General features: G+C 38.3%; 1 protein-coding gene across 4 annotated transcripts in view; it reads left to right on the top strand.

Moving 5' to 3' along the window:
• ARHGAP29 (Rho GTPase activating protein 29) overlaps positions 1-25241 on the top strand; it is a 51677-nt gene that overhangs the window by 127 nt on the left and 26309 nt on the right. For all 4 annotated transcript variants that reach the window (XM_039555917.1, XM_039555916.1, XM_039555915.1 and 1 more), the window contains exons 2-3: positions 2718-3063; positions 23822-23965. In XM_039555917.1, the coding sequence (XP_039411851.1) occupies positions 2802-3063; positions 23822-23965 (406 nt within the window). In that variant the 5' untranslated portion in view covers positions 2718-2801. The remainder of the gene's footprint in view (positions 1-2717; positions 3064-23821; positions 23966-25241) is intronic.

The raw sequence follows: 25241 nt of genomic DNA, 5'->3' as shown, positions 1-25241 counted from the left end.
GCGGCGGGAGGAGGAGGGGGGGGAGCGTCGCTGGTCGCCGTCGGGAGGAGCCGTGGGCCAGCGTGGGGCAGGGCGCCGGTGAGCCGCCGGGCGAACGGGGGCGGCTGGAGGGGCCCGGCGCCCCCCTCCTAGTGCGAGTCTGGCCCCAGCAACTCCCACCTCCCCGCCCGGCGGTTCCCGGGAGCGGTGCCGGGCGCTTCCCCGCACGCCCACCTCCGCTCTGCCCCGCACCTTTCGCGGCCCCTGCCCCGTACCTGCCGCGGCCCCGGGGCCCGCGCTGCGCGGGGGCTGCCAGCCACGGGGCCCTGCGGTCCGGGGCGGCCGCGGGGCGCCGGGAATGTGCGGAGGGGTCAGGGCGGGGCGCCGACCCCCACCCAGGACACCGGGAACGGCCCTGCCCTCGGCCCGCCAGCGACGTGGCCCCTTTTTTCCTTTCTTTTTTTCTTACTTTTTGTTTTTTCCTCCTTTCTTCCCCTCCCTACTGGGGAAATTGTGCTGGGAGAGCAAATTTTTGAAATATCTGCCGCTTTATTTTTTTTTATCTTTTTTCCGTCGGGACGGGCAATGGCTCGCTGTGAGCCAAAGGAGTCTGGAGGCGTTTATAGCAAAGCTGGTGGATGCTTTTCGTTTTCAAAGCCAGAGTCTCCTGAAGAAATATGAAACACTTCTCAGTAATGAAAGGCATGTGTTCTGGGAGGGAAACTTTCCCCATCTGCCTTGTAACACAGGAGGAACAGACATAAGGGCTAATATTTATGAGGAAAAGGTGCCTCTTGTGCTAAGCTGCTCAGCTTTGGTTTTCTCAAGTTTTTTTCCGTTCAGAAACACTTTGTCATCACTTCCATAGTTTTCAAAGTGTTGGCATTTTTGTACTACTTGTACAAAAAAGGCAACATTTCTAAAATAATACAGCTTTAAAAGCATGGGCTTCCCACTGAAACAGGTCTAAGACATCACGCTACTTAAAAAGTTGACTGTGAAGCTGGCCAGACTTAAAAGAGGCATGTATTTTAAATAATATGAAAATCTTTCTCGATATAAATAGATATCACACTTGTTAAGAGGAGAGAAGGTTATGTGGCTTGTTTTGCCTTAATTGCAAGGTAAAATTGCAAAGTAGCTTTGTAGCCATGAGAATTATATGTGGGAACAGAAGAAACTTACTTAAATACTATGTTTAATGTAAACCTCACTTCAATCTACTTGAGGTGTTTGGAATTACTTAATTATCTGCATTATTTGTATAGTGTCATGAGTGCTCTTACAGGTACTGACTTTAAGCAGTAAACAGAAATTAGAGCAGGTAATTTGTGTTAAATTTTGAAGTTTTCTTCCCCCTCCCCCAGCACACATTCCCTGGAAGGCCTGCAGGTTAATTACAAAAACAACTGCTTTGACCATGTTTCCTCTGATATTTTTAAACTGCAAACAGAAATAAAGCAGAAATAATGGAAAAATAATTGAAGTGCATTAGAGTAATGCCTATTGAAATTCATAGTGGGAGTGTTCAAAGTGCTAAAGGTGCTACTACTTTAGTTGGTCTAACCAAATACAAACATATGCAGGAGAACCCGTTTCAACCTGTATTTTTTAGTTCATAATAACTTTTATTTTTAGGTAAAGTAATTGAATTTGAAGATTTGCTGCAGATGTGTCTGCAACCCACACTAATGTTTTAGCTGTTGTGTTTCAGTTTGGTTTTTGGTTGTTTTTTTTCCCCTGTGGTGTTTATGCTATACTGTAAACAATGAGAATTTCTCCTGGTGTTGAGAGAACAACAGCAGGCGTTGTGGGAGCTGCTGGAAGCGTACCTGACTCTGCCACCTGCAGTTTGCTGCTTTGAAATGAATCGCTTAACCTGACATGCCAAAATTTTCAGTAGCTTTCTGGTTTTTTGGTTTTTTTTTCTCCTAAAAGAAAGGAATGCAGGTAGTTGCTTAATTTATACTCCCCCAAATTTGTGCATTTTTATGGTGGAACTTTCTGAGCAGAGCAATATCATTCAAGATAACTGCACTGAGATTTGCAGATAAACTTTGATACTAAAATATTTTTTCACTCTCTTCACTTTTCTATGTCTTTCTTTTGATTGCCTTTCATATTAGTAGATAACAGGCTGAAAAGCCCAGATAACTTCTTTGAGGATGTTTTCCTTTCCAAGACAAACTGTGATAAGCCATGGTTTTTTGCTTGGCACACTTCACAGAGAAAATTCATCCTATCGGATCAAGGCTGTGTATTGTCTTAAGAGACAGGATGCTGAATATAGCTTGGTGGTTCATGCAAGAAGGGATGTTGATCATAGTCTATCACATCAAGTGTTTTTGCAGTTGTTTTCAGTTGTAGTAACGTCTCAGGGTAAAGAATAGGTCTTGGTAAATGTACAGAATGCAATTTTTAAGGTTCGCAGAATAAATATTCATGGAAGAAACTTTTCTCATGAAATAAGCATGCATCACGATTAGCTTTTGAAATAATTTTGGCATGCCATTGATTTTTTTTTTTTTAATGCAACAATCTATCTACTGTACATATTTAAATAACTTCAAATAGTCAAAAGCCTTTATAGTACTCAGTTAGCATTTTTATGTAAAGCAGTATCATCTTGAAAGAAGTTTTGGATCTTGTCAGTACAAAAGTATTGCTTCACGTATATTTCTATACTAATCAGCATTTTTCCTTCTCCTCCACCTCCTTCCCCCTCCCCAATTTTTAAGGGTTTCGCCTTTGGCTTGTCCAATGGACATCAAGTGGCAGTGAGTGTTAACTGCGGGAGCTCTACAAGTACAGCGGCTGCTGGGATGTTGCGACAGAACGGCGGCAGTAACAAGCGTGGTTTGGGATTAGCCCGACTGTCTACCTCCAACTTCTTCACCATCTCGAATTCAGGAAATTGGGGAATGGGGCGCAGCACCAAGAGCAGCTCTCTGAGCAGCATTAGCTCCAACTCTGACTGCTATGATAATCCTGTTGTGGATCCAGAATATATCATGCAACTGGTGAATGATGTCAGAAAATTTGCAGATGTGCTACTCTATTTGAAGGAAGCCTTTCTTTCAGAAGGTGTGTCAGTTTTCTTAATTCTTAGATTTTCTGAAACCCTAACTACTCTATTTGTATGTTTTAACTAGTGTTTGCTGTGGTTGTTTCCCCTGCCCTTTACCTTCACCATTTATCCTCCCTTCCTCTTCCCTCCCCACCCCCAGCATGACGATTACGGGAAGTGATGGTTTTTAGTTTGGGTTCTGTATTTCCTTACCAGAAGAGTGCAATCTGTTTCATAATCGTAACAAGGGAAAATAAGTTCTTAGCAGGCTGTCTAGGCTGATATCTAGGCTGATACTTAAATTTGTGAGACCATCAACTGATCAGTTTTTTAACCACTTGGACGTTTTTTCTAATTCCAAACAGTTCTATTACTATTTTGGTTATATTTCAGTTTTCTAGGCTGGTTTGGTCTTTGAAAGTCTTATACACTAGTAGTTTGAGTTTTAAGGTAGAGTATAACTACGCTGTCTTCCTTTGCAAGAGAAGTATTTACCGTCTTCTGCCAGCAGGTGGAAACTGCAAATTTTCTTGCTTGTGAGAGGTGTGTGTTACTGTGTTCCTGTTCCTTTTGGGGAAATAGCATTAGTCCTGTTTTGGTCCTCAGCAGGAAAGCTTTTATCTAAATTTTGTGAGATTAATAGCTGAAATAACAACCAGAGCAGTTTTGTATAAGATGTCCTGAGTGCTGAGCATTTGCAGTCACCTCTGTGTTCAAGTGAGTGTGCCCACAGCTGAAATACTGCTGCTAAAAGGTGTGTGAACAATTCTTAAAAGAGCAATAGTTTGACACCAGTGCCCATGTCGTGTCCTTATAGGTTTTTGCTGAGCACACAGGATGAGCAGTTATTTGTGAGGTTGGGTGTCTGGTGGCTACTGAGAATGAAATGGGCATCCTGTAGGAAAGGACTATTAAAACACTGAAGTATTCCTGTTGCCATGCAGCAAATTAATTACTTGTCAGTTTAAAATTTTGAACTCAGAAGATCCAAAAAAACTAACATGGAAGACAGGAGTTGTCATCTTGTTTTATACTATGGTATAGAATTAATTTGTGAAACAGTGTTGTCCATTTAAAGGATTTATAATTTATAAAGGAAAGATGTTTCTTTTCCACAGTTGGGAGTGTTTTTTGATCTTTGTCCCCATAATATAGAGAGCTCCATAATGCTGGCCTTGCTTACTGCTGGCTGGAGACAACCTCCTAGAAGCTGCATAGCTTGGTTTGCATTTTCTGATGTTTGGAAATGTTCGCAATTGTCTGTCCAAAAACTAACAAAAACCTTCTAAGGTGGTTGAGCAGACTTCTTGTGCATAAAATTCTGGTTTGTAATGCTTGCAGCTTACCACCAGCCTGAAATTAGTTACATTAATTATTCCAAGATGGAATCAGTTGTGGGGATAGGAAATTAACTTCTTCCTTTTTAGAAGGGTTTCATCAGTGACTGTTTATATTTGCTTGGTAAGCATTCCTAGTCTGCTGTAGGTCTTTCAGCTTCTAACCACTGTTCCCTCAGCTTCTACATCAACTATTAGTTGTTGTATTGCCTCTCTGGCAGATTTGTCTAAACTCCTGATGCACCGTAGCTTCATGCTTGGCCATGTGGCTCCCAACTGTCCCCGTTCTGCTGCTGGGGTCTGCAGTGGTTGGCAGCTGATTGCCAAGTGTGCCTTCAGTGTCATGCTGACTGATGCTTGTATTCCCTGTTTGTGGTACCTGAGCTGTCATGGAGAGCCCAGCAATTTTTCACCCATGGTTCACTTAACATTCATCTGATGTAGTGAACCAATCTTGGATGAAAAATCTTAAGAGATTTTGGGCTATAACATGTGTTTGTGTCTAAACTAGAACGTAAGTGCCTTGGGATTACAGACTTGAACTGTGTTTTGTTATGGTACCAATGCAAGTAGATTTGTAACATGAAGAATAAGTTGAAGTCTCTTGAGGGGAGTACTAGGTAAATGAAATGTTCCATAGATTCCAAGGCTACTTCTCTTTGCATTCCTTATGCTAACATGATTTAATTTCTTACAGTAGTCTCATTGTCATAATGCTGAATAAATTTTTGATACCTTTCATTCAACAAAGGGAAACCCAAACCAACATCCAACCAACCAAAACAGCAAACCAAAACACTCTGAATGTAACTGTAGAGTTTAAAAGTTTGACAGATGTTTGGACATGAGGGAGCTGCAGTTGTCTCTTGTCTTGAGTGAAATACTGTGTGTTTCATACCTTTAGGTTCTTGCTGTCCCTTAGGCCTTGTACTCATTGGATGTAACATTCTGTTATAAATGCTCCAATCTGAGGCATAAGATCAAGATACTTTACTGTTGTTTTCATTAAAGGAGAGCTCTGGGCATTTTTTGAACCTATGTCAATAAATCCAGTGCTGTTTCACAAATCTTGTATTTAATTCTACTTGACAGGCTGGAACTGTAGTGGTGGTTAGTGCAACTGACTGCATCAGTCTCTTGGTCCAGTCTTCAGCTCAATTTCCAGATCAGCAAGATTGTCATGTGGCTAGTACTAGTAAGGACAGTTGTTATTGTGTTTTTGTGTTTGAACTGAAAGATTGTCTTCAGTTGTAGCATTTGTACTTTATGAAGTCAGAGATAATTGAAATTTATTGAGAAGACTCAAAATAAGTCAATCTTCTTTCTTATAAGAAGAAAATGAAAAAAATTCCCTAGCAATCCCTGCCTGGAAGGCTGGATTTGAGAGTGTATGTTGAATTAATACTTAGAAGACTCAGATAATTTCCTGTAATTTGTGCTATTCTTAGTGCTGTTCATTTGACTGTTCAGTTTTATTGATGGCATTCTGTTTTTCTAATGTGCCCCAGGTTTACTTCTTTCTGTTCTAATGTAAATCTGGAGTACAAACTGTTAAGACATAATGGCTTGAAAGCTGTTGAGTTTTCTCTGTGTTTTCTCTATGCTTTTTGAGTTCCAACAATAACATTTCAGCTATCAGCTCAGAGTGTGAGAAACTTTTATTGTTGCTTTCAACTTACACCCCTCTTTGGAAAGGTAGGACACACAGGGAAATACAGTCTAAAGGCTGGAGCCAATCTGTGGTTTTCAGAGTAGTGGCACTCAAGATGAGAAGTAACTTCCTATGGTAAAAGCGGTTTTAGGAACTGAGAAGTTGTTTGCTTCCCATGGAGACCTGCTGAGGGCTTAAAAACCTGACTATAGTACTGAAAATATTAAAGATTTTGGAGTGTGTGAGTTATATTTAAGGTGAATCTGGTAACTTGAAGAGGTTAGTTCTTGTCCCAAACATGCAGGACCTAACTCTTACAAACTTGTATTAGAGAATCAACCAGTTCAAAAGCAATATTGCTTATTGCATTGATATGCAAAGTTGAGAATCTTTTCAATAGGTATTTATGTATGAGGGTGGTGACTACAGTCCAATCTTTTACTGCCTATCATAAACTTTATTGTTGCTTTAAGTAAATAATGCTACTGTGTGGTCTTTGCTCAAATGAGATTAATTTTCTCATGTTTAAAAAGACCACACAAAAGAATATTTAGGACACAGTAAAATGTCTCTTAATTATGAACTGAGAGTAAGTATTTCATCTTTCAACAGTACATAGTAGCTTTTGCTTGTATTGCATTAGAAAGGGGGGGAGCATTCCTGTTTCCCTACTCTGAAGGTAGTTAGCTACTAGTTTTGTGACATCTGCTGCTTTTTATTTTTTTTTAAGAAATATAGTATGTACTATAAGGTCTGCCCTTGAGACTGTGAGAAATACTGTGTTTCATTATGAATAGCTCTAAGGGTAAAATTTGCATGTGGTTTAAAAGTGCAGGAGTAATTACATTTTAATATGTAGTCTTCTTGACTGTACTTCAGAATATATTTTGGAAGTTTTTGCTTGCTTTATCACAAACTTTGAAGTAACCTTCAAAGTGTGATGTTGTGTTCTTCATGTGGGTAATTCTGCATCCTTTTAATGAGCAAAAACTTTCTTCTTCAATTTCATCCGATCTTCAACTAATGTAAATTGTAGTTCATTCTAAAATGTTTGTATACTCTTTTTTCCCAGGTATCTTAGAAATCAGACTAGCAAGATAAAGCTATTATCTTTAATTTCTCTGAGGATCAGAATGTGTCTGATTTTTTAGAGTTTGATAGATTTTTGGGTTTTGTTTATTTTTTGTTTGTTTGTTTTTGTTGGGGTTTTTTTCTTTGTTTGGTTTGGCTCCTGTTTTTAAACTAAAGCAGAGGCAAAAGTACTGCTGAAACTGGATGGCCTGGTCAGGAATGTTTACATTCTCTTTATAGTAAGACCAATACTTTCAAAAGCATCAGGAATGCTACCTAACTTGAAACCTATCAGGTTCTTATTTTTGAAGGATAAGATACTCACCCCAGTGGGACTATCCTAAAGGTGTCTCAAGGTAAATAGTTTCCTCAAAATGAGGAACTTGTAATCTCTAGTGACTTCAAAACCTTCTTTTAGCACCACAGAGATTGGCGTTAATTACATGCTACACTAAAAGCCAGAAGCCTTTTACTGAATATAGTGCCTGAGGCTCAAAGGTGAGTGATTTCTCTTCAGCCCTTCCTGGCTTGATAATGTATATTGTCCCTATTTTTAGTATGATTAAGGCACTGCAGTATTTTTAGCATTCCATTTTTATTTCTTTATTTTCTTACAGTCTAAAATACTAATGTCCTTTTTTTCTGAGGCAGTGTTCTTTAAAGTCAGTTTGTCCTGTTTTGCTAGGGAAATCTGAAGTTCATTAGTTATTGCAGTGAAGATTACAGATTGAATTTATGATAATATTTAATACTAGGTGTAATTTTGCTGTTTGTTCTTTATTCCAATTTTGATGTTTCTCAGTGAAAGGTGCTGTCTTTGATACACCTTAAACTAGATGTATTTACCTGTCTAATGACACCTCATACTATGAATGCTTGGTAGGTGGGCAAACTGCTCTAAAGGAGGATCTGATAAAGTATTTACTTTTCTTTGCAACAGTTTCTGGAAGCAATGTTTGCAGGAGTTTTTTATATTTGTTTTGCTTTGAGGGCAGTTGGACTGATCTCTTTAGACTTTGTGTGGAAGATTTTGCTGCTTTTCTGCTGGGTAGTGTTTTGTGTGATAAATAACCTTTCACGAGAGAAGGGAAAGTAAAATGTAATCAGGGCAGCTAACTTTTGGGAACTGTGAAAACATAGTGATTATCAAATGTGTAAACAACCTTCTTGTGAATTATTAAATGACCATTGAGAATCATTAGAAAAAGGTAGAGGAATCCATGTAAAGTGTAGCACATTGTCTCTCTTATTCCATGTAGCACAAAAAAAAAGGAAAACAAACTGTCTAGTAGCTAATAAATAATATCACAGAATTAAAAATACTTGAGGATGTTGACAAATAGTCTAAAGTGGAATTTTAATGTTTATCACTTCCAGAATCTGTCAAAGTGTAATATGCTTGCAATATCTGAAGAATGATTCTGTGATTTATTATTAAAATATAGGTTTTTTGTACTTTGTAGCTCTATTCAGACTTGATCCACAAGGAAATAACTGCATGTTTTAAATGCATTTGCCTGTAATGAGATTGTTCATCCTCTTGCTGAACCAGATTAAGTGTTAAAAGGTGAATTCTGACAACTTGTATTTGCTGCTTTGGGTGTTATTGTTCCCATGGCAGAGTTAGCAGAAGTGTCCTTGTGTGCTGCAGTAGCAGGGAAGCCGGGACTAAACCAGGCTGGGGCAGCTGGAAGGAATAAATTCTGACAGTTCTCCTGCTGAAACTGCCTTTTTTTTTTTTCCCCCCTTCTCCATCAGCAGCTGAATTGTTGATACAGTTCTGTAACTGCTTAAAATCTACACGATGCATTTAAAACTGCTATTTTCTTACTATAAAGCTTGTTATGTTTGGGGTTTTGTTTTAAACATGCTGATAGTCTATTTCCACAGCAGTTTGCGAAGAAACTTTTGCGTGAGCGGCTGTGATCTCACTGCTTCTTCCTGACACTGGTGGTAGTTTTCTGGTGACTGCATAGCAAGCCAAGTTTTGGGAGCAAATCTGCCTGAAAACTAATCCTAGGAAGAAAGGAGCTAATTTTTAGCCAGGTCAGCTCAATGAGTTGACTGTAAGATTGTGCTGAGTACCAGCAAATAGGGGGAAGGTGGCTGGCAAAGGAACGAGTGGCCAGAGGTTAAAATGGAACAAGACTGTGAAGCTCTAGGCAGAGTTGGTGTCACCCTCCAGTCTGCCATCACAGCATACACTGCTAAAACCTGTACCAATTCTTTTGTCTACATTATTGAATGCTAACTTTGACAGGGGTATATGAAAGGTGAGGTGGTAATGGGGAGAGCAGCAAGCAGAGAGTGCCCTTTGTAGATGGAAAATTAATCGGTCACCTTAGCACTGTGCTTTTGGTACACTTGGATTTGACAGTCATCTTTTAAACTTGCCTTTCTGAAACCTGCTTCTTACATGTAAAGTCATATCTGCTTCCAGTCTTTCTGACTGTACACCCTTAGTACACCCTTTCACATACCTCCAAGTAGTAGTCACTGCTAAGTATACGTTCCGTCAGTCTGAAACTGAAATTGTCCTTTCACAAATCTGAAATAGTCTTTCAAGCTGAAAGTTGTAAAAGATATAAACAAGGATAAGAACAAATTTAATACTGCCTTTATTTTTTTTAAACAAGTAAAATTATTGCTAAGAACTGAAAGGTAGTAGTAGTAGTGATTTTTTTTAAGAGCTTCTTCTGGGTGTTTTAATGGCAAAACTTAGAGGAAAAAAATTAGACAGGCTGCTTCTCTTAGTGGAGCTGTAGGACCACAGCAAACCAGAGACCTCCTGGTCATTTTCCCATGCTTCCTTGACTTTCACACCCGTCCTTTTCTGGTCCCTCTCTTGGGCAGAAAGCACTGAGATCCCTGGCCCTGGGTCATGTTCCTGTCCAGCTTCCTCAAACTTGAGAAGTTATGCAAAGAAAGTAGAAATTTGAGGTACAGCCTGGATAAAGGCAAACCCACAGCAATGCAAAAAGAAGTATTTTATAGTCAGTTTATGGGAGGCAAGCATAGCTATGAACCAGGAATTACCCAAGCATAGCTATGAACCATAGGTTTTTCCCAGGACTGTTGCACTTAATCTGGGAGAGTGAACTTTCCACCTTTCTTTTCATTTCGCTCCAGATCATCCCACAGTCTGTTTTGCCCAAGCCTCCTGTTTTCTGTGAGTCTGCTGTCTGCAGGCTTTTGTCAGGGAGTCTTGGGCTTTCAGACGCTGTGACCAGAGCCAGAGGAGCTGGGTATTTTGTTTTGTTTTGCAAGTTTGCAGTGGTAGTGCACTGCTTAATTCATCTGCAGTCATGGAACAATTCTTCGGTTTTCACTATTCTAACAAGAGGAAAAAACCAACCTCCTCTTGAAGTTGAGTTCAAGCAAATCTGTGTTCTTCATAGTCAAAGTGTAAGCTGCCTGTTAAATGCTGGTTGCTAATGTTGGATAGTAAATGCTATTTCTTCAGTTTCAGGGAAGATTGAAGTTATTATTTAACTTAGTGGACTAGGAGATAAGTTTGTGGCTGATAGTACTACCCCTCCCCCAGTTGCATACTCCACATTCCTTCAGAACAAATGTTCACTTGTTGCTATAGTGTCTAAGATCAGCAGTCAGGAGGGGGGGTGTCTTGAAGGCCCGTGAGTGTTTAAAATGTAAAATCAACCCTTATGTGCAGTCAGATATTTTTGTTGACTTAAATAATTAGCATATCTTTCTTTAGGAAAACTCGGAACTCTTTATAAGAGAGCACAGGCATTTTTCATTTTTATGTTGCTTTTGAAGTACAAAAAAAAAGGAATACAAGGAAAAACTTCATTCTTCCTCCTTTTCACATTTCTGATGTACAAAAGGAGCTCAAAACACTTAAGGAACCTTAGCTCTTGTGTTAATTAGTATTAGCTTCCCTTTCCATCACAGCAACTAGACTAATGGAACTGAAATTACAAGATCAGCAAGATGAAAGGTCACTAGTGAGGAAGAGGATGAATAGTCATATTTTCCTATTTGAAAGTAAAGCTAGGCCTTTCAACAACAAAAATTCTTCTAATGTAGTTTGCAGCTTAAGAAGCAGGAACACTTGAACCAAAAAACAATTTGCATCTCTCAAAGAACTCTGTCCTAACATCTGAAAGATAAGATTTGATGCATATCCAGTCTGAGTCTTGTGTTCTAAACAGTAATTCTCATGTACATGTAGGAGTTCTTGTGTTTAAAAACAAAACAAAAACTGCTTCCCATAAATGAGTTTCCCACTCTTGGCAAAATATATTATAGCAGATCCACAAAAATATTCCATTTTCTTATTTTGCTGATGCATCATTTTATCAAAGTTGCAACATAAAAGAACATCAATACAAATAATTTTTGTATGCCTGACAGCATAGAGTTAACAGCTGTGATTGTCATCTTAATGATCTTGACTTCATGAAGCTTTCATAGACTAAACCATTCATTTTCACAAGTTTTGTTGGAAGTGTTTGTTCTTCCTATTTATGTAGCTAGGTCACAGAACTGAAGCCGACTTGTTTCTTAATTCTGAGCAAATGTTCATCTAATCTGACAGTTTTAGTGATTTGATTGTTATCTTAGTAATGGATTAGAGTTAGAACAGCATGGCAGGGTAGAAGATTTGGTACAGAGCTTGAACCTTGATTTTTGTAGGTGGCTGTTTCCATTTTTTCAGGAAAGTAGGAATTTTATGGGGAGTTACTCCTTTGTCCTCCTAAAATGCCCCTTTTTCTGGAAGACAGAGGTGACTCATGTAAGGCTGTAGAAAATAGCTGTGTTTGAGTTAAACTTTCATCTTAATGACATTCGTTACAGAACAGTGTAATGTTGTGTAAGCAAAACCTATGACTTGAGGAATTTTCTTTTGTAGAGGCTATGATTTAGCTGAACAAAGGATTTTTTCCTTTTCACCATTTTTTTCCTCATTTATTGCTTGAATAATTTCTTGGACTAATTTTTAAAAGTATGTAGGAATTCTTACTTGTCAATTACAGTTATTTTTAGTTGATAAACCAGTTTTAATCTTAAGTTAACAAAACTTGCCTCTTCAGTCTTGTTTTCTTTGTCGTGACTGAACTGCTTCAGATATTTAAGCTATTTTAGTTCTATAACATGTTCCCTTTTTCAAATATGTTGACTCTCTCTGCTGTGCATAACTTGGGTTCAGGGCCAACAGGTGGGTGTTGCAGCAGTTCATGATGACGGTACAAGTTCTGTTAGTACTGCTTATCCGTGAGACACAGAATGACCGTGGGATTGTGGATGTTGCTACGCATACATGCTAAAGGTAAGGAGAGGTTCTTATTTTGGAAGGAATCGGGTGTTCTTGTAACTCTGGTAATGTCTCAGTACTTTCCCAGTTTTAGAAATCTGCAAGGTGGGAAAGACCTAGTGAGGAAGTTTCAGCAAAGATGCATTAAAAAATGAAAAAATAATTGAAAACCTCAATTGCAGGATTGTAGATCAGTAAGTTGCAGGAATTATATTTGTGTGGTGGAATTAAAGCACCTTCATGCCTTTTCAGAAAGAGGCTTTGACATCTTTAGGACTTGGGGCCAGATGTTAGTTTTGTATTTAGCATTTCCAAGTTCTTCTCTAAGTATTAAATTTAAATTTTTACAGTTTATGCAGGTGTGATATTTTTAGGGCTCTGTGTTGTGAGGAAATGTAACATCTCAGTTAATGTTCTACTTTTGGACTACAACTATATTCTTAGCTCTAGTTTTAAGATTGGATGTCACTGAAATAGTTACAGACATGGTATTCCTGAAGCATTAGCTTGAAGACTGCTCAGTGTTCACAAATTCATCTTGCTGTTTTAGTGTTGATAGTGGTATGAACGGATTCTTTAGTAGGATGCTTTTCTGTGTGGTTTTTTGTTTGTTTCTCCTGTGGACTTTTTAATTTCATTCATTCATTGTGTACAGGGTATATAAGGTATTTTGTACTACCACAACTATGGAACTAAAAGATCTGTCCAGAAGTTGTCCAGTGCTGACAACAAGGGGGAAGAAAGTGTTTACTGGAATCACTAAGCTGGAGGCGCAGAGCAGCGGAAGACTGGTAGCCAAGAAAATGGGCTGTGGTCTCAGCTCACAAGTAGGTTATCCACTCCTGAGAGATGAGCAGTTGAAGGAGGCAGCTTTTTTGAGGGGTAGTTCTATATTCTTTGTGCTGTGTTGAGTAAGCTGCAAGTTGTTTATCTGAAAGCTTAGCAGCATACATGAACTGTGATAGCTGAGTGAAGACAGTTCCTGAAGGCCTTTGAGAAAGTGACTGTGATAAATAGCTTATGCCAGTGGTGAAGAAGGGGAAACTCACAGTAGGATTTAGACTGCAGAGTGGTCAGATTAAATGCTTTCTGGTATTCATGTTGAAGCCCTTGTGTTAAGGATGAGCAAACAAATTTAGCAAGCAATGGAGAACTCCTCCTAGCTGCAGATGGCTTCAGATAACGACTAGACATGAGATTTTAGAGACGGTGGCTGCACACTTCATGTGGAAAGAAAGCAATAGGTCTGGAGCATATAAATTTTTAATTTAGCATTGATGCCTAACTTAAGTGATACTAGGGAGAAACAACTGGGCAAATCCAGAACCACAAAGCAAATGATTTCTGTGGTGTTTTTCACCTTTCTGTTGCAGGGTATTTATGAAGAAATACTACTCTATTAAAAATTATTGCGGAGATGTACAGTGAATTACTGTGGTCTTTTGGAAAGTGCAAGTGCCAGCGTGACATCGGTTGCTGCCTTAATGATAGTGTTACTGTGTTTTCTCTTTATACAAAATCATCAAAAATGCCTTGGTGTGAAATAACTGATACCAAAGCACTGTATTGCAGTGGGGATTGACTGTTCATGTGTCTAGTAAATGGGAATTTTTAAACTATTTCCTTTGGACCATTCAAATGGCTCTGTCACCTGTGTGAGTTACGCAGTCAGGCTTTACTCTTGGGTGGTTGTTTCAGCAGGACTTCAGTGAAGGAACTTCAAATAATCCTTAATCCTTTATGTTCACCAGTTTTCTCGACAACTAATTTTACTAGCTGCTGCTTTAGTGATTTGAATACTACTTGAAATCTATGTTGATTTTTAAAGTGTAACTTTTTTCTTATAATCAACAAACCAGAAATGGACTACTGTCACATCCTATAGCAGTCCATAATTGTGTTTAAAAAGCTCCTTTAAAATAATTGAATAAAGTAACACACCCATTGTTTAACACCATATAATCTCATAATCCTGGCTTTGTGTGGTCTTTTGAAAATTAGGTGGGCAGGCAGCAGTAAAATAGCTTCTTCACTCAGTCAGTGGCTTAGGATAAAAGTGGAAGGAGCAGGCACGTAGAACAAAAACAGCATTTTAGACTAAAATTAACGTGAGTTAAAGGTTAAATATTGTTTGATAATCTCTCGATGCTGGTTACCAAAGGTTAAATTTATTTTATTTAGAATGAATAAACCATAACTTTGATACTGCCCTTTCTGTGTGCAAGTTTGATATGGTATGATCAACCTGCTGGTGATTCTTTCATTTTCCGATTTGTTCTTTTTTTCAGAAAATTTGTGCTGTAAATGTAAATGAGTGAATATTGCTTCATGTACTCTCAGAACTTGAAGCAGTATGCAAGGAACATAGTTGCTTAGAGCATAAGAGTTCTCATTTTATTTTAACAGTGTCTTCCATTGGCAGGTGTTCAGTCTAGTGACTGTTTGACTAAGTTTTAGTGAAATATCCTTGAATAAGAAATAAGTAACTAGTCACTACTAGTGGTATGGTTGCCTTTCTCAATGGATATGATTTTTTGTGAACTGTGGCTGATCAGGTTTATTGCTAATGTGTTCATACTAAAGAATATAGCCTTATGTCCACTTGACAATTTCCAGTTCTAACTTAAAAAGTGTTCTGAAACTGCTGAAGCATTATCCTCACCTAGCTTTATTCTTAATCTCTGGGAAGATTCAGGGAAATGAATGGTGACTAAAATGACCATGTAGTGTTTTCACTCTCTTTTGTCAGAAACAGGTACGTAAGGAAACTAGCAATTTTCATTACTGGCTTCTGGTCTCTAAATTTTGGTTTAATAAAAGATTAAAGTATTCTAAAGGTTAAACTGCATGGCTGAACACATCTAGGTTAGTTGACTGGAATCTCAAGCCTAGTAGAATAAAAAAATTAAAGGCATGTAGTGTACAGCATATTGAGCATATTGAAGTAGATTAAAAGCTGCATTGTGGTAGGTTTTTTTCTGAAAGGCTTCCTCACTTTAACAAATGGGAAATTCATCTATGAATTTAAATGTGAAATGAATACGAAGTAACAGCTTTTCTGCTGATGTCAGTTGGCAAACCAACAAAAGGAAAATATGTAACTGCTTTCAGTGTAGGCACAATTAGAAGATTTTGATTATTCTGATGTATTTTGTATGTACACTGATTTTATTGACTTTTTGAAAAGATTGTTTTAAGGCATCTTTATTTTTGTAACTTTAATTTCTGAAAATTAATTTAGTCTGGGTTTGCTCTATATGTGTAGTCAAGAAGGACTTCTTAAAAAAGTTTTGACTTCACAAGTACAGAATTGGTCCATAACTAAAATGGGATGCAAATGTTAGCCCAGTTTAATAAAAAACAAAAACCACCACAGCTCAAGGTCACATCAGAGGCTAATCAGCATGGTTAGTGGTCAAATTTAAATTGATAGATTGCTGTATTTTGGCCAATCCCTGATAGCAAATGACAAATCTGAAAGGGTTATTTGGGCATTTGTGATATATAACAAAAGTTCATCATGCTAAAAAAATTAACCTGGAAGGCTGAACTAATGGGGGATAGTTTTGTGTTTTACCCAGGAATATTTTTTCTGCAAAAATTGCAAGCCTTTAATATACACAGTGCTTATTTCAAAAAGTAGAGGCAGAACTTCTACCCTTAATCTGCAAAAAAAAAAAACCCCTAAGTACCAGGTGCTTTTTTATTTTAATCTAAATTTGTGCAACCTGATTTTAAGATCAAATTTAGTAGTTTAACTGTAAATAGGCAACTGACTTGCCAAATGTTAAATATTTTCTTGTATTATAAAAACATTATTTGTGTGGAATAACTGAAATCAAACAGTGCTACTTTCAATATACTGTATTCAGTGAGCTGTTTGCAGGAAGTTTCAATGCATTCTCACTGAACTGGGTCAGTATATTGCTCTTCTCAAAAAAAAAAAAAACCCTTACAAAACTCTATACTTTTATTTCAAATACAGGGGTTTGGGTTGCTATTTTTTTTCTCTCTTTTCCTCATTCCTAATCAAACTTCACATGTCCCTAGATTTTCCTCATTGAAATAATTTCTTAACTGATTCTTTTCTGTAAATTGTAAATTTTTTTGCTTCAGTAGAATGTGGTTAGAACATTGGTTGGAGCACATGTTGCCAAAGACTGTGAATTTGGTGTGGTGTGTTTTAATGATGCCATGACAACAGGGGTTGCTGTGATACTGATGAACAAAAAAGGCTAGGGCTGTCTGTCTTGCTAATTTGGAAGCTTCAAGTACAATGTTTCTTGACAGAGGGATGGGTAGGTAGCTTCTAATTCTGCATTGTGCACAGGGTAGAAAGGTGATGACTTCATTAGTGCATTTGGCAGCTTCCAGCTTAGAGATTTTAGAGATAAATTCTTCCAGAAATTCTGAGTGTTTCAGTGAATTAAAATGTTTCCTTCCTTACATCTGCAGCGTGTAGCCACATAAAGGAAGAAATACAGTAACTAAGACTGCTGCTTTCTCATCACTCCTGAACTATGACCACCAACAAATATCTCTGTCACCATTAAAGGAAAAAGTTTTTATATCCATACAATCAGTGAAAATCATGTCTAACTCATATGTAGTTAGACATATGCCTAAGAAAAAGCTGCTTTGACAGTAGACCAGACAGCAGGGACATAGATAACTTTACTATGGTCAAACCACAATCAATGTAAAATATGTTTTCACTGTATGTCTGATTAATTCTTGTGGTCTTTGGAATGTGGTGAACTCTGTTAAATCAGACAAATATGCCAGGCTGTTAATCGTGTTAGAATGGGGCTGACAGAGAGAGGAGGGCAAAAAGAAAATGATGGTTTAATCTGGGACTGTTTGCCAAACTGCAGATGTAGGAATTAGGTGATTTCCACACAGTTCATTGTTATGTGATTGTTTTGCCTACTCTGTGATGCTCACTGGGAAGTCTCATAGTCTGGATCAGGTTCAGACCTGAGTGCTGACAGTGTCCTAGTATGCAATATGGACATAGATGAAGATAATGTGAATTTAGATTAAATCTGTTTTATTTTGGATCAGCTTTATTCCAATGTTAATTTTTTTTCCCTTCCCTAGGTGGCATAACTAGTGATACCATGTAATCCTTCTATATAATGTACTAGAAACAGGATATAATTTACCTTAAGATCAAAAATGACATTTTTAGTAAATAAGAGTGAATGGTCTCTTAGCCAAGATATTGGTATTGCATATTGAAATGTTGGTTACTCAAGCATCTTTCTTCTGAATCCTTCCAAGATTGAAAGTGATGAGGAGCTGATTGCATTCTGTATGGTGAAACTTTAATAAAAAGTTGTGAGTCTAGATATTGGGGAAATTGCTTCCCAGTTTGTGTGCTTGTTCTCACCACCATCCTGCAAGACTGTTTTGTCTGGCCTGTTTGTCCTGAAACAGGCCAGGATTTATGGAGAAGATGTGAAATGGTGCTTAGAACTGGAATTGAGACTCCTATCTTTCAGTAGAAGTAGAAGGGGAGGTGAAGTACACACACTTTAGCTGATCCCAGGAGAACAGATTTACAAAGGGAGTTCTCAAAATGAGGACTAGACCTAGTGAGGGTGATGGCTACAATGGGCATTTAGGTGTTCTCATCAGTTCCGTTTATTCTACTGGAAATGTCCATAGAGTGAGTTCTTGGTAGATGCTGATCATAGTGAAGGCGTAGTTTGTTCGTGAAGGTAGATGGAGAAAATACTTGTGCAAAAATCCAAGTTATTTTGTTTATAGTAAGATTTTGACAAATGGGGTGAGTTTATGTAGATTTCCCCCCAGTCTAAAGAGACCAGTCTGTGTATATAAACTTGTGGCTGTAGAGAGTATACATGGTGGATTGTTCCGCACTGTGTAACATTCTTGAAAACTATTTGAATGCACGACATAACTAATCACATCTTTCTAATTGTAAAAAGCTTCTAATGGAAAGCTGGACCTTATTACATGTTGTGAGCTAGAATATCTGCTTTGACAGTCTCACATGCATTCTGACTCAAAGAATTTTGCAGGGATGTGTTACTTTTCAGTTGTTCTATCTAGATTGCTGCCCTGTCTTTCATTAGTGTGACCAACTTCTGTTCTAAGCAAACTTTTAGCCACAGCAGAACAGTAGTTGTATTAGTGGTTTCCCTTCTTTTGGGACTGGTGGAAATCAAGTAGTAGAGAGAGAGTCTGCTGCTGTTCAAAGGCCTTAATATTCTAGGTGGAGAAGCAGTAAGTGGAACTGGGTGTGCCTGTTCTGTATAGGTCTGAAGAGCAGTGTAGTGGGGAAAAGACTGTTAGTGTGTATTTAAACTTATCCTGGCAAACATTTGTTGACATAAACAACTTCAGAAATGTTTGGGCCAACAATAAATCAGGTCAGACAAAAGAATGCCAGCCAACTGACACAGCAGTGCCTTTTCTGACTGCATGTATTGTGACCAGCCCTGACTTGGCAGGGAGAGTGACTGGTGCTGACAAGCTTGATGAGCAAATTTGATTTTGTTTTGCGTGAATAGAATCCATAGCTGTAAGGACATTATCGCTTAGTAACTCACTAAACAAACACTTCCCTTTAAGAGATACGTAAAATTAGAAAATAGGTAGATTATGCTTTTACATTAAAGATGGGTGAGCTGTTACAAAATGTGGTGATCAAAACCGTTGAGGAGTGGGATGCTAATGACAATAGTGTGCTACTGAGATGGCTTGCCAAACGACAGACTTTCCAGCTGCTTAGTATTATCATTCTTGTATATTAGGCTTGTCAGCTTTGAATATGTGTTTTTTCATCCTGTTCTTTCTCCACTTCCACAGAGTATGCTTTCATTTGGGAAGAGCTTGTATTCAGCTCCTGTGAATGACAGTTCAACCCCCCGGTGAAAGATGATTTGCTGATAGGCTACTAAGCTCTACCCAAGCCTTTTTTTTTTTTTTTCCCCCCCCTTCAATTTTAAGAGCTGTTTTTTCCTTTTTGAGAGGTAGGGGGCTGACTCACTCCTCCAGGAGATTGCAGGAAACTAGTCACCTGAGTGAACAGCTGAACTCAAGTGCTCCGAGATGGCCTCTGTGTTGCAGGATCACTGGCAGTCATGGCTTTAGAATTCTGTGGATTTTTCGTTTCATGCTATTAAGCTTGAGAGATGGCATCCACTGGTGCAGGACTTCATGCGCATCAGTGAATGTGTACAGTGATACAAGGGACAGAAAGAAAACTGAAAGTAAATCTATTTTATGACTACTTCAGTTAGATTGAATTGCTGCAGGTACTCATTGGAGACACATTTCCTTGTGCATTCCTTTCACTGTAAGCAGTATTTGCTCTACCATTGTTTGATCTCAACCATTTTCAGACTTCTTAGAATCAAAACTGTGTTTCTGTTGATCTGGCATATTTAGACTGTTTTGCTGCCTGAGGTTTCTAAATCTGTCCTGAACAGGAAATCTCTGGTTTAGTGTCTGTTTGGTCTCCGTCATTGTGAATGCAGTGTAGTTGTGGTTCCTGATGACTTCTGCCCCCACCTCTCCCCAAGCACCACTTGTCACAGACCTTTTGTCTTCTGGAAGCACAGAAACAATGTTTCAGATATTTTGTAAACAAATGATACAGTGATGGAATACAAAGAAATCGAAGTTGGGTGTAGCCAGACCTTTGCTTTTGAGAGTACAAATAAGTAATCTCCTGCTTGAATGCATTATTTTAGTGATAGTGTTCTCCTGGATGGTATGATAAACATTTGATTCAACTCAGTGGTTGTTTTCAACTAGCATTTCCCTTCGAAGCTTGTTACTTCTGTTTCAGACTTGAAGAGGCTTGTGTCTATTTCAAGATTTTCTTTCTTTTTCCCCTTCTCACTTATTTTGCCTTTTCCCCCAGCTCTAGTGTTCTGGCAAGATATGTTATCAAATTTTAATAGTAAGAAACTGCATTTTGGGATCAATTTTGCTTTAATTAGTCTTGGGGGGGGGTGGGGTGGTTTTCTGTCTTTACCAAACACATAAGGAACCTTAAGAGACTTTTTTGACCTATGTGACTTATGACAAGTCTGTAGTTGTGAGTCACATTGAACTCGAAGAATAATTCATGCTGTTTGATGTATGTCTGTGATACGCTCCTTCCTGAGCACTCTCAAACTGACAGTAATCTGTACATTGGTTGGGCTGCTTTATGGCCTTGTTTCCCCTCCCCTATTTGCTATGGGTCCAAAAGTCTACCTAGCATGTTGCCAAAAGGATCCTGGGGTATGGGTGTTCTGATCCCATGATTAGGAGCTCTTCTCTCCAGACACAAGTGAGCATCTGTGTGTCAGAAGGCGGGGACACCATCATCATCTTGGTGAGGCAAGAGGTGCAGTTCTGGTCAAATGGTGCACTTGTGCAAACCATCTCTAGTCCATTGACCACAATATTCATGCTCTTCATGTGAGGACTGCATATGTCCTGCTTAGACAGAGACAGGTGATAGGGATGGTTTGTGGCATATAGTCTTCAAATACCTTCATAAAAGCCCATCCATTCCAACCCTGCCAATAAAAATAATTAGTTCTGATGAAAAACTGTGGAATAGTTGTCTACCTCTGGAGGTCTGTAGGAAGAGATAAGATACAAGCTCCAAGGACTACCTCCTTAAGAATTTCAAAACTTAACTCTACACACTAGACATATTTCTGAATGAACTAATTTGAATTACCTCTAACTATTAATAACCTAATTGCTGAAGATAATGTTACTGTAATTTTAAGATCTATTTTCTATGTTGTCTGATACACTTTGAGTATGTGGACATCAGTACAGCTTTGCTGTTTTTCATTTTCATCACTGCCTTTGCCTGGAGCTGCCTGGTACTCCCAACAGCATTTATTGTTGCATTGATGGAGTACAAATGATGGATTAAAGCCTGAAGGGACCATTAAAATTACTTGTTATCCTTTTGGCAGCTATAAAATTTTTCTGAGTTTTAAAAGGTGGCAGTGGCCATACTGGCTTAGGCTAAAGCTGTGTCTAACCCACTGTCTGAGCTGTGTTGATTGCCAAAATTGAATAGTTAGAGAAAAGTAAAAAGAGGTTGGACATATGTTCTGAACTGTTTTTGCTTAGTAGAATTCTTGAGCTGTTGCAAGTTACGTTGGTTTAGTACAATGCTTGGTAGTTCAGTAGAATAGTGTGGAGTAGTTGAATGAAAAGTTGTGAAGGCAGGTTCAAAAGGAATTAAGTTAATTTAGAGGCAGCAGTTCCGTTTCGTGTGTAGGAACAGCTGTGGTGCAGCAGTCATGGATGCTGAGGAACTGAACTGCGGCCAGTCTGGTCTAGGCTCCTAAGCAGCAGCACCCACAGGCTGTGCAAGGCACAGGCCAGAACTCATGGCCAGACCCACCAAGGCATTTACTGACTCATTAGTAACCCACAGGAAAACTTAACTTGTCCAGTCTCTCCTTGTTTCCATGTAAACTTCTTGTGTCAATGCTGTATTTTGGCAAGAAATACCACAGGTCGCTTACATGAAGAATCACCCTTTTCTGTTTTGAAGCTCCTGCTTGCTCACTTTAATCATCTGAGGTGTGTTACATAGAATTGAAAGATGTGGATAAGCAATTGATTTTACCTGGTATTTTCATGCCTTTTAAAATTTTCTAATCTTCTTTCATATCCCCAATAAAAAAATTCTTACCCGAGGTTGCAGCTTCTACTATTGTTGCTTTCATGGAAACTGCTTCAAGCCTGGATTGTTTTCCCCATTAAGTTGCGAACTCTCAGCTATAGTATGCCTTTAGATCAATGTGTGTTTGTCGTAAACAACCTCTGCTGCTAATGTGGATGCACTGAATCATGGCCATGTTGCATACCAGGCTTTTGAAATTTTTTTGCCTTACCTGTGTTTGAGTCAGTTTTAAAAATCATTATATGTAGGTGTAAATGAAGAAAAAGCCACAACTGGTTTGGGGGGTTTTTTTTAACAAGTTACATAGAACTTCCCTAATTTACTGCTGTGTAAAATGGGTTTTCCTAGACTTTTGTGTGTCATGTTACAGATAGAGCTTCCTTGTCCCTTCCAGCAGGAAATGTGCCCATGAATGGTAGATAGTTTTTACCTTAGTGTATGTCCTGAGTGAAGGTTTTTTCCTTCTACAATGTATAAGCCTGTCTGAGTTGGAAAAAAAAAATCTCCTGATAGATGGCATGTAGGGAAATAAAGCCTGAAGCACAGAGGTCCTTAGGAGACTTGCTATTGTACCTGATACAAACATATATAATTTGTGTGTAGCCCCCCCCACCTGCACACTTGGCAGCAGTGATCTACTGTACTGATGTGTCATATTGTAGTATGTGGATTCCTCAGAAAAATTTAGGTGCCTCTAGCCTAAATTTAGTGTCTTGTCACCAGAAAAAATGGCTCCGAGTTGAAACTATTCTCTGAGAAACACTGGATCAATTTGCACTGTACTGTAATTGTCCGTATTGACCTGTTTGTTATCATGGCCACAGGCAACACAGAATTGCCTCTGCTCGGTGGGGAAGTGAGTCAGCTTGTATTAGATCCTCTTTTTCTTTTTCATAAGCTAGACTTTCCTGATTTTGAAAGCTTTTTACCACAACTTGCAACGCAGCACTCTAGCACATGAGAAACTTTAATTCCATGCACCAGCACCTCTTCTATAACAGAACAGAAGAGCTTGTGGTTTAACCTGTGCTATGGATGCAACAAGAAGTATTTTTTTAAAAAACTAAGATGGGGTTGGGATTTAGACACACACAGTAAGAGGCATATGCTGTAAAAAGCATCTCTATCTTGGAGTGTGTGTTTGAGAATTTTTCTGATTAGGCCTAATTTAGGTGTTCAAGTTACTTACCAGGACTGATGTGCCTAAAGACAGATCTTTGTAGATCTAGGCTTATATAGGAAAGATACTTTAGATTTTGCTAATACTGTAATTAAAAATGAGCCAACATTTGCCAGAAATTTTAATTTACAAATATACAGAAATGGTGTTGAATTTGTATCAGGTGAAGAAATACTTAATGAACAATCAAAATCTGCTTTTGTTGATACCTTTTTTCATATATGTAATTATCAAAATGGTGGTTGATGAAATGACATGAGTAGATGATGATGGTTTAATTCAGAAACCTTAGGGTATTGGTGTAGAATTCCCATCCCCCCCCCCCCCCCCCTTTTTTTTTAGAGTTTACTTGCTTGACTTTTTGTGAGAGGTAAGTTTGTGTAAATGATGTACAATATTGCAAGTTTACTATTGGCAACTGCTAGTATCACTCTATCTTGTAACAATTTCTTTATTCTAAGTAGGCTCTGCTTCAATATGGGCTAGAATTCCATGCAGCTGAATACCATGACAGTGGTTTGTAATGTGATTGGGTGTTATTTCACTGTTTTAATGTAGTTTCTCCTTTACTTTTTTCAGAAAATCATGATGGCCTGCATCAAGTAGTACATGAACGTCTGGGGGAGTTGCTACGTGTTTTAAAAGCAGTGATAAATAAACATCAGACTCTAAATTCAGTTGATATTCTTAGTGCTGCAGGAACAGTTATTGCAAAAGTAAAAGGTAAGGAATAACTACCTTTCCATATTAATGGAAAATTGTAATTAGTAATTGTAATTAGACTTGATTGACTCTGGCTTGGAGTTATGGATAGAATTTTACATATACAGAAGAAACTGGGGGTTTTTTTTAAGATTAATACTTTAATAGTTGTTTAAAAAAACACTTCCCAAAGTGAAGAGTAATATTAAGCAGCTTGTTCTCTCATTGATGTGATAAAATTCTACTTATAGGAAGTTAAGTGCAAACCCACATTGAATTCTAAAAGTGCAAGCCTTTGATTTTAAGCTTTTCTTTACCTGAGTATCACAGAATAATATCACAGAGTAATAAATCTGGCATTTATCCACTTTGGGATTTGCCAAGAATCTTTGCCTAATTCTGTGAATCTGTAGGAATGGTATTGTATCAGGTGAAGAAATCTCTGAGCAATCCAAATCTGAATGGTCAAACAGTTATAAATTCCACAAGTGGATCATAGCCATTTGTCAGTAAAGGTGTTAATAGCAACAAGAAGTGGTGTTGCAGACATATGTTAATACTTTCTACTGTTGATCTTTGCTACTGCAGTTTTCGGCATGTCAGAAAAATGCAAATAGTGAAGCAGTCAATTGCTCCAGCCTCTTAAACCTGTTCCTTCTCTGTGTAACCTTTGACTGCAGCTCTTCCTACTCTGGAGTCTGGTATATTACTGTGGAACCAGCTTTGAGTAGGGTTAAATCTCTACCTCTTGCCTGTGTTAAATCATATAGGATATCTTCCTTCAGAGACATATAGCTTAGTTTTTCTTCCTCTTCTAGGCTTTCCTTCTTGTTTCCTATTTATCTTAGTATGTCTGAAATATATTGTTGATTCAGTAAAGTGGGAATATCAGTTAAAATGCTAGTGTGTTTAGCTTCTGGATTCCTATATATTGGATTCTTATAAGCTTCTTATGGATTCTTCCTGTTGATACATAGTTTTGCCAGTTTGTTTGATCTTGGCAGGTACTAGGAGACTACTTTGCATTTACTTTGTGTTACACGTGGTGTTTCCTATAGTTCTGTACCTGGTATTTCACATGCTCGTGGGACAGGACTATAACTTCTGAACTTGCTTTAGAGGTTTGTACATAACAGCAGAAACGCAGAGAGTATCCCTCTGATGCCTTAGGATTTAGCTTTTATATTTTTCAGATCCTGTACTGCTTTTGTGTGTAACTCTGAAACTCCATATAGCCTGTTAGCTGCTGTTCTCCCATTCTGGTTAGACATAACAAATCCTCTCTAGGCCTGGACTC

The sequence above is a fragment of the Corvus cornix genome, chromosome 8, assembly GCF_000738735.6.
Source record: "Corvus cornix cornix isolate S_Up_H32 chromosome 8, ASM73873v5, whole genome shotgun sequence".
Taxonomy (NCBI): Eukaryota; Metazoa; Chordata; class Aves; order Passeriformes; family Corvidae; genus Corvus; species Corvus cornix.
Note: the sequence above shows the minus strand (reverse complement) of the source record. Positions and strands in the feature narration are given on the sequence as shown.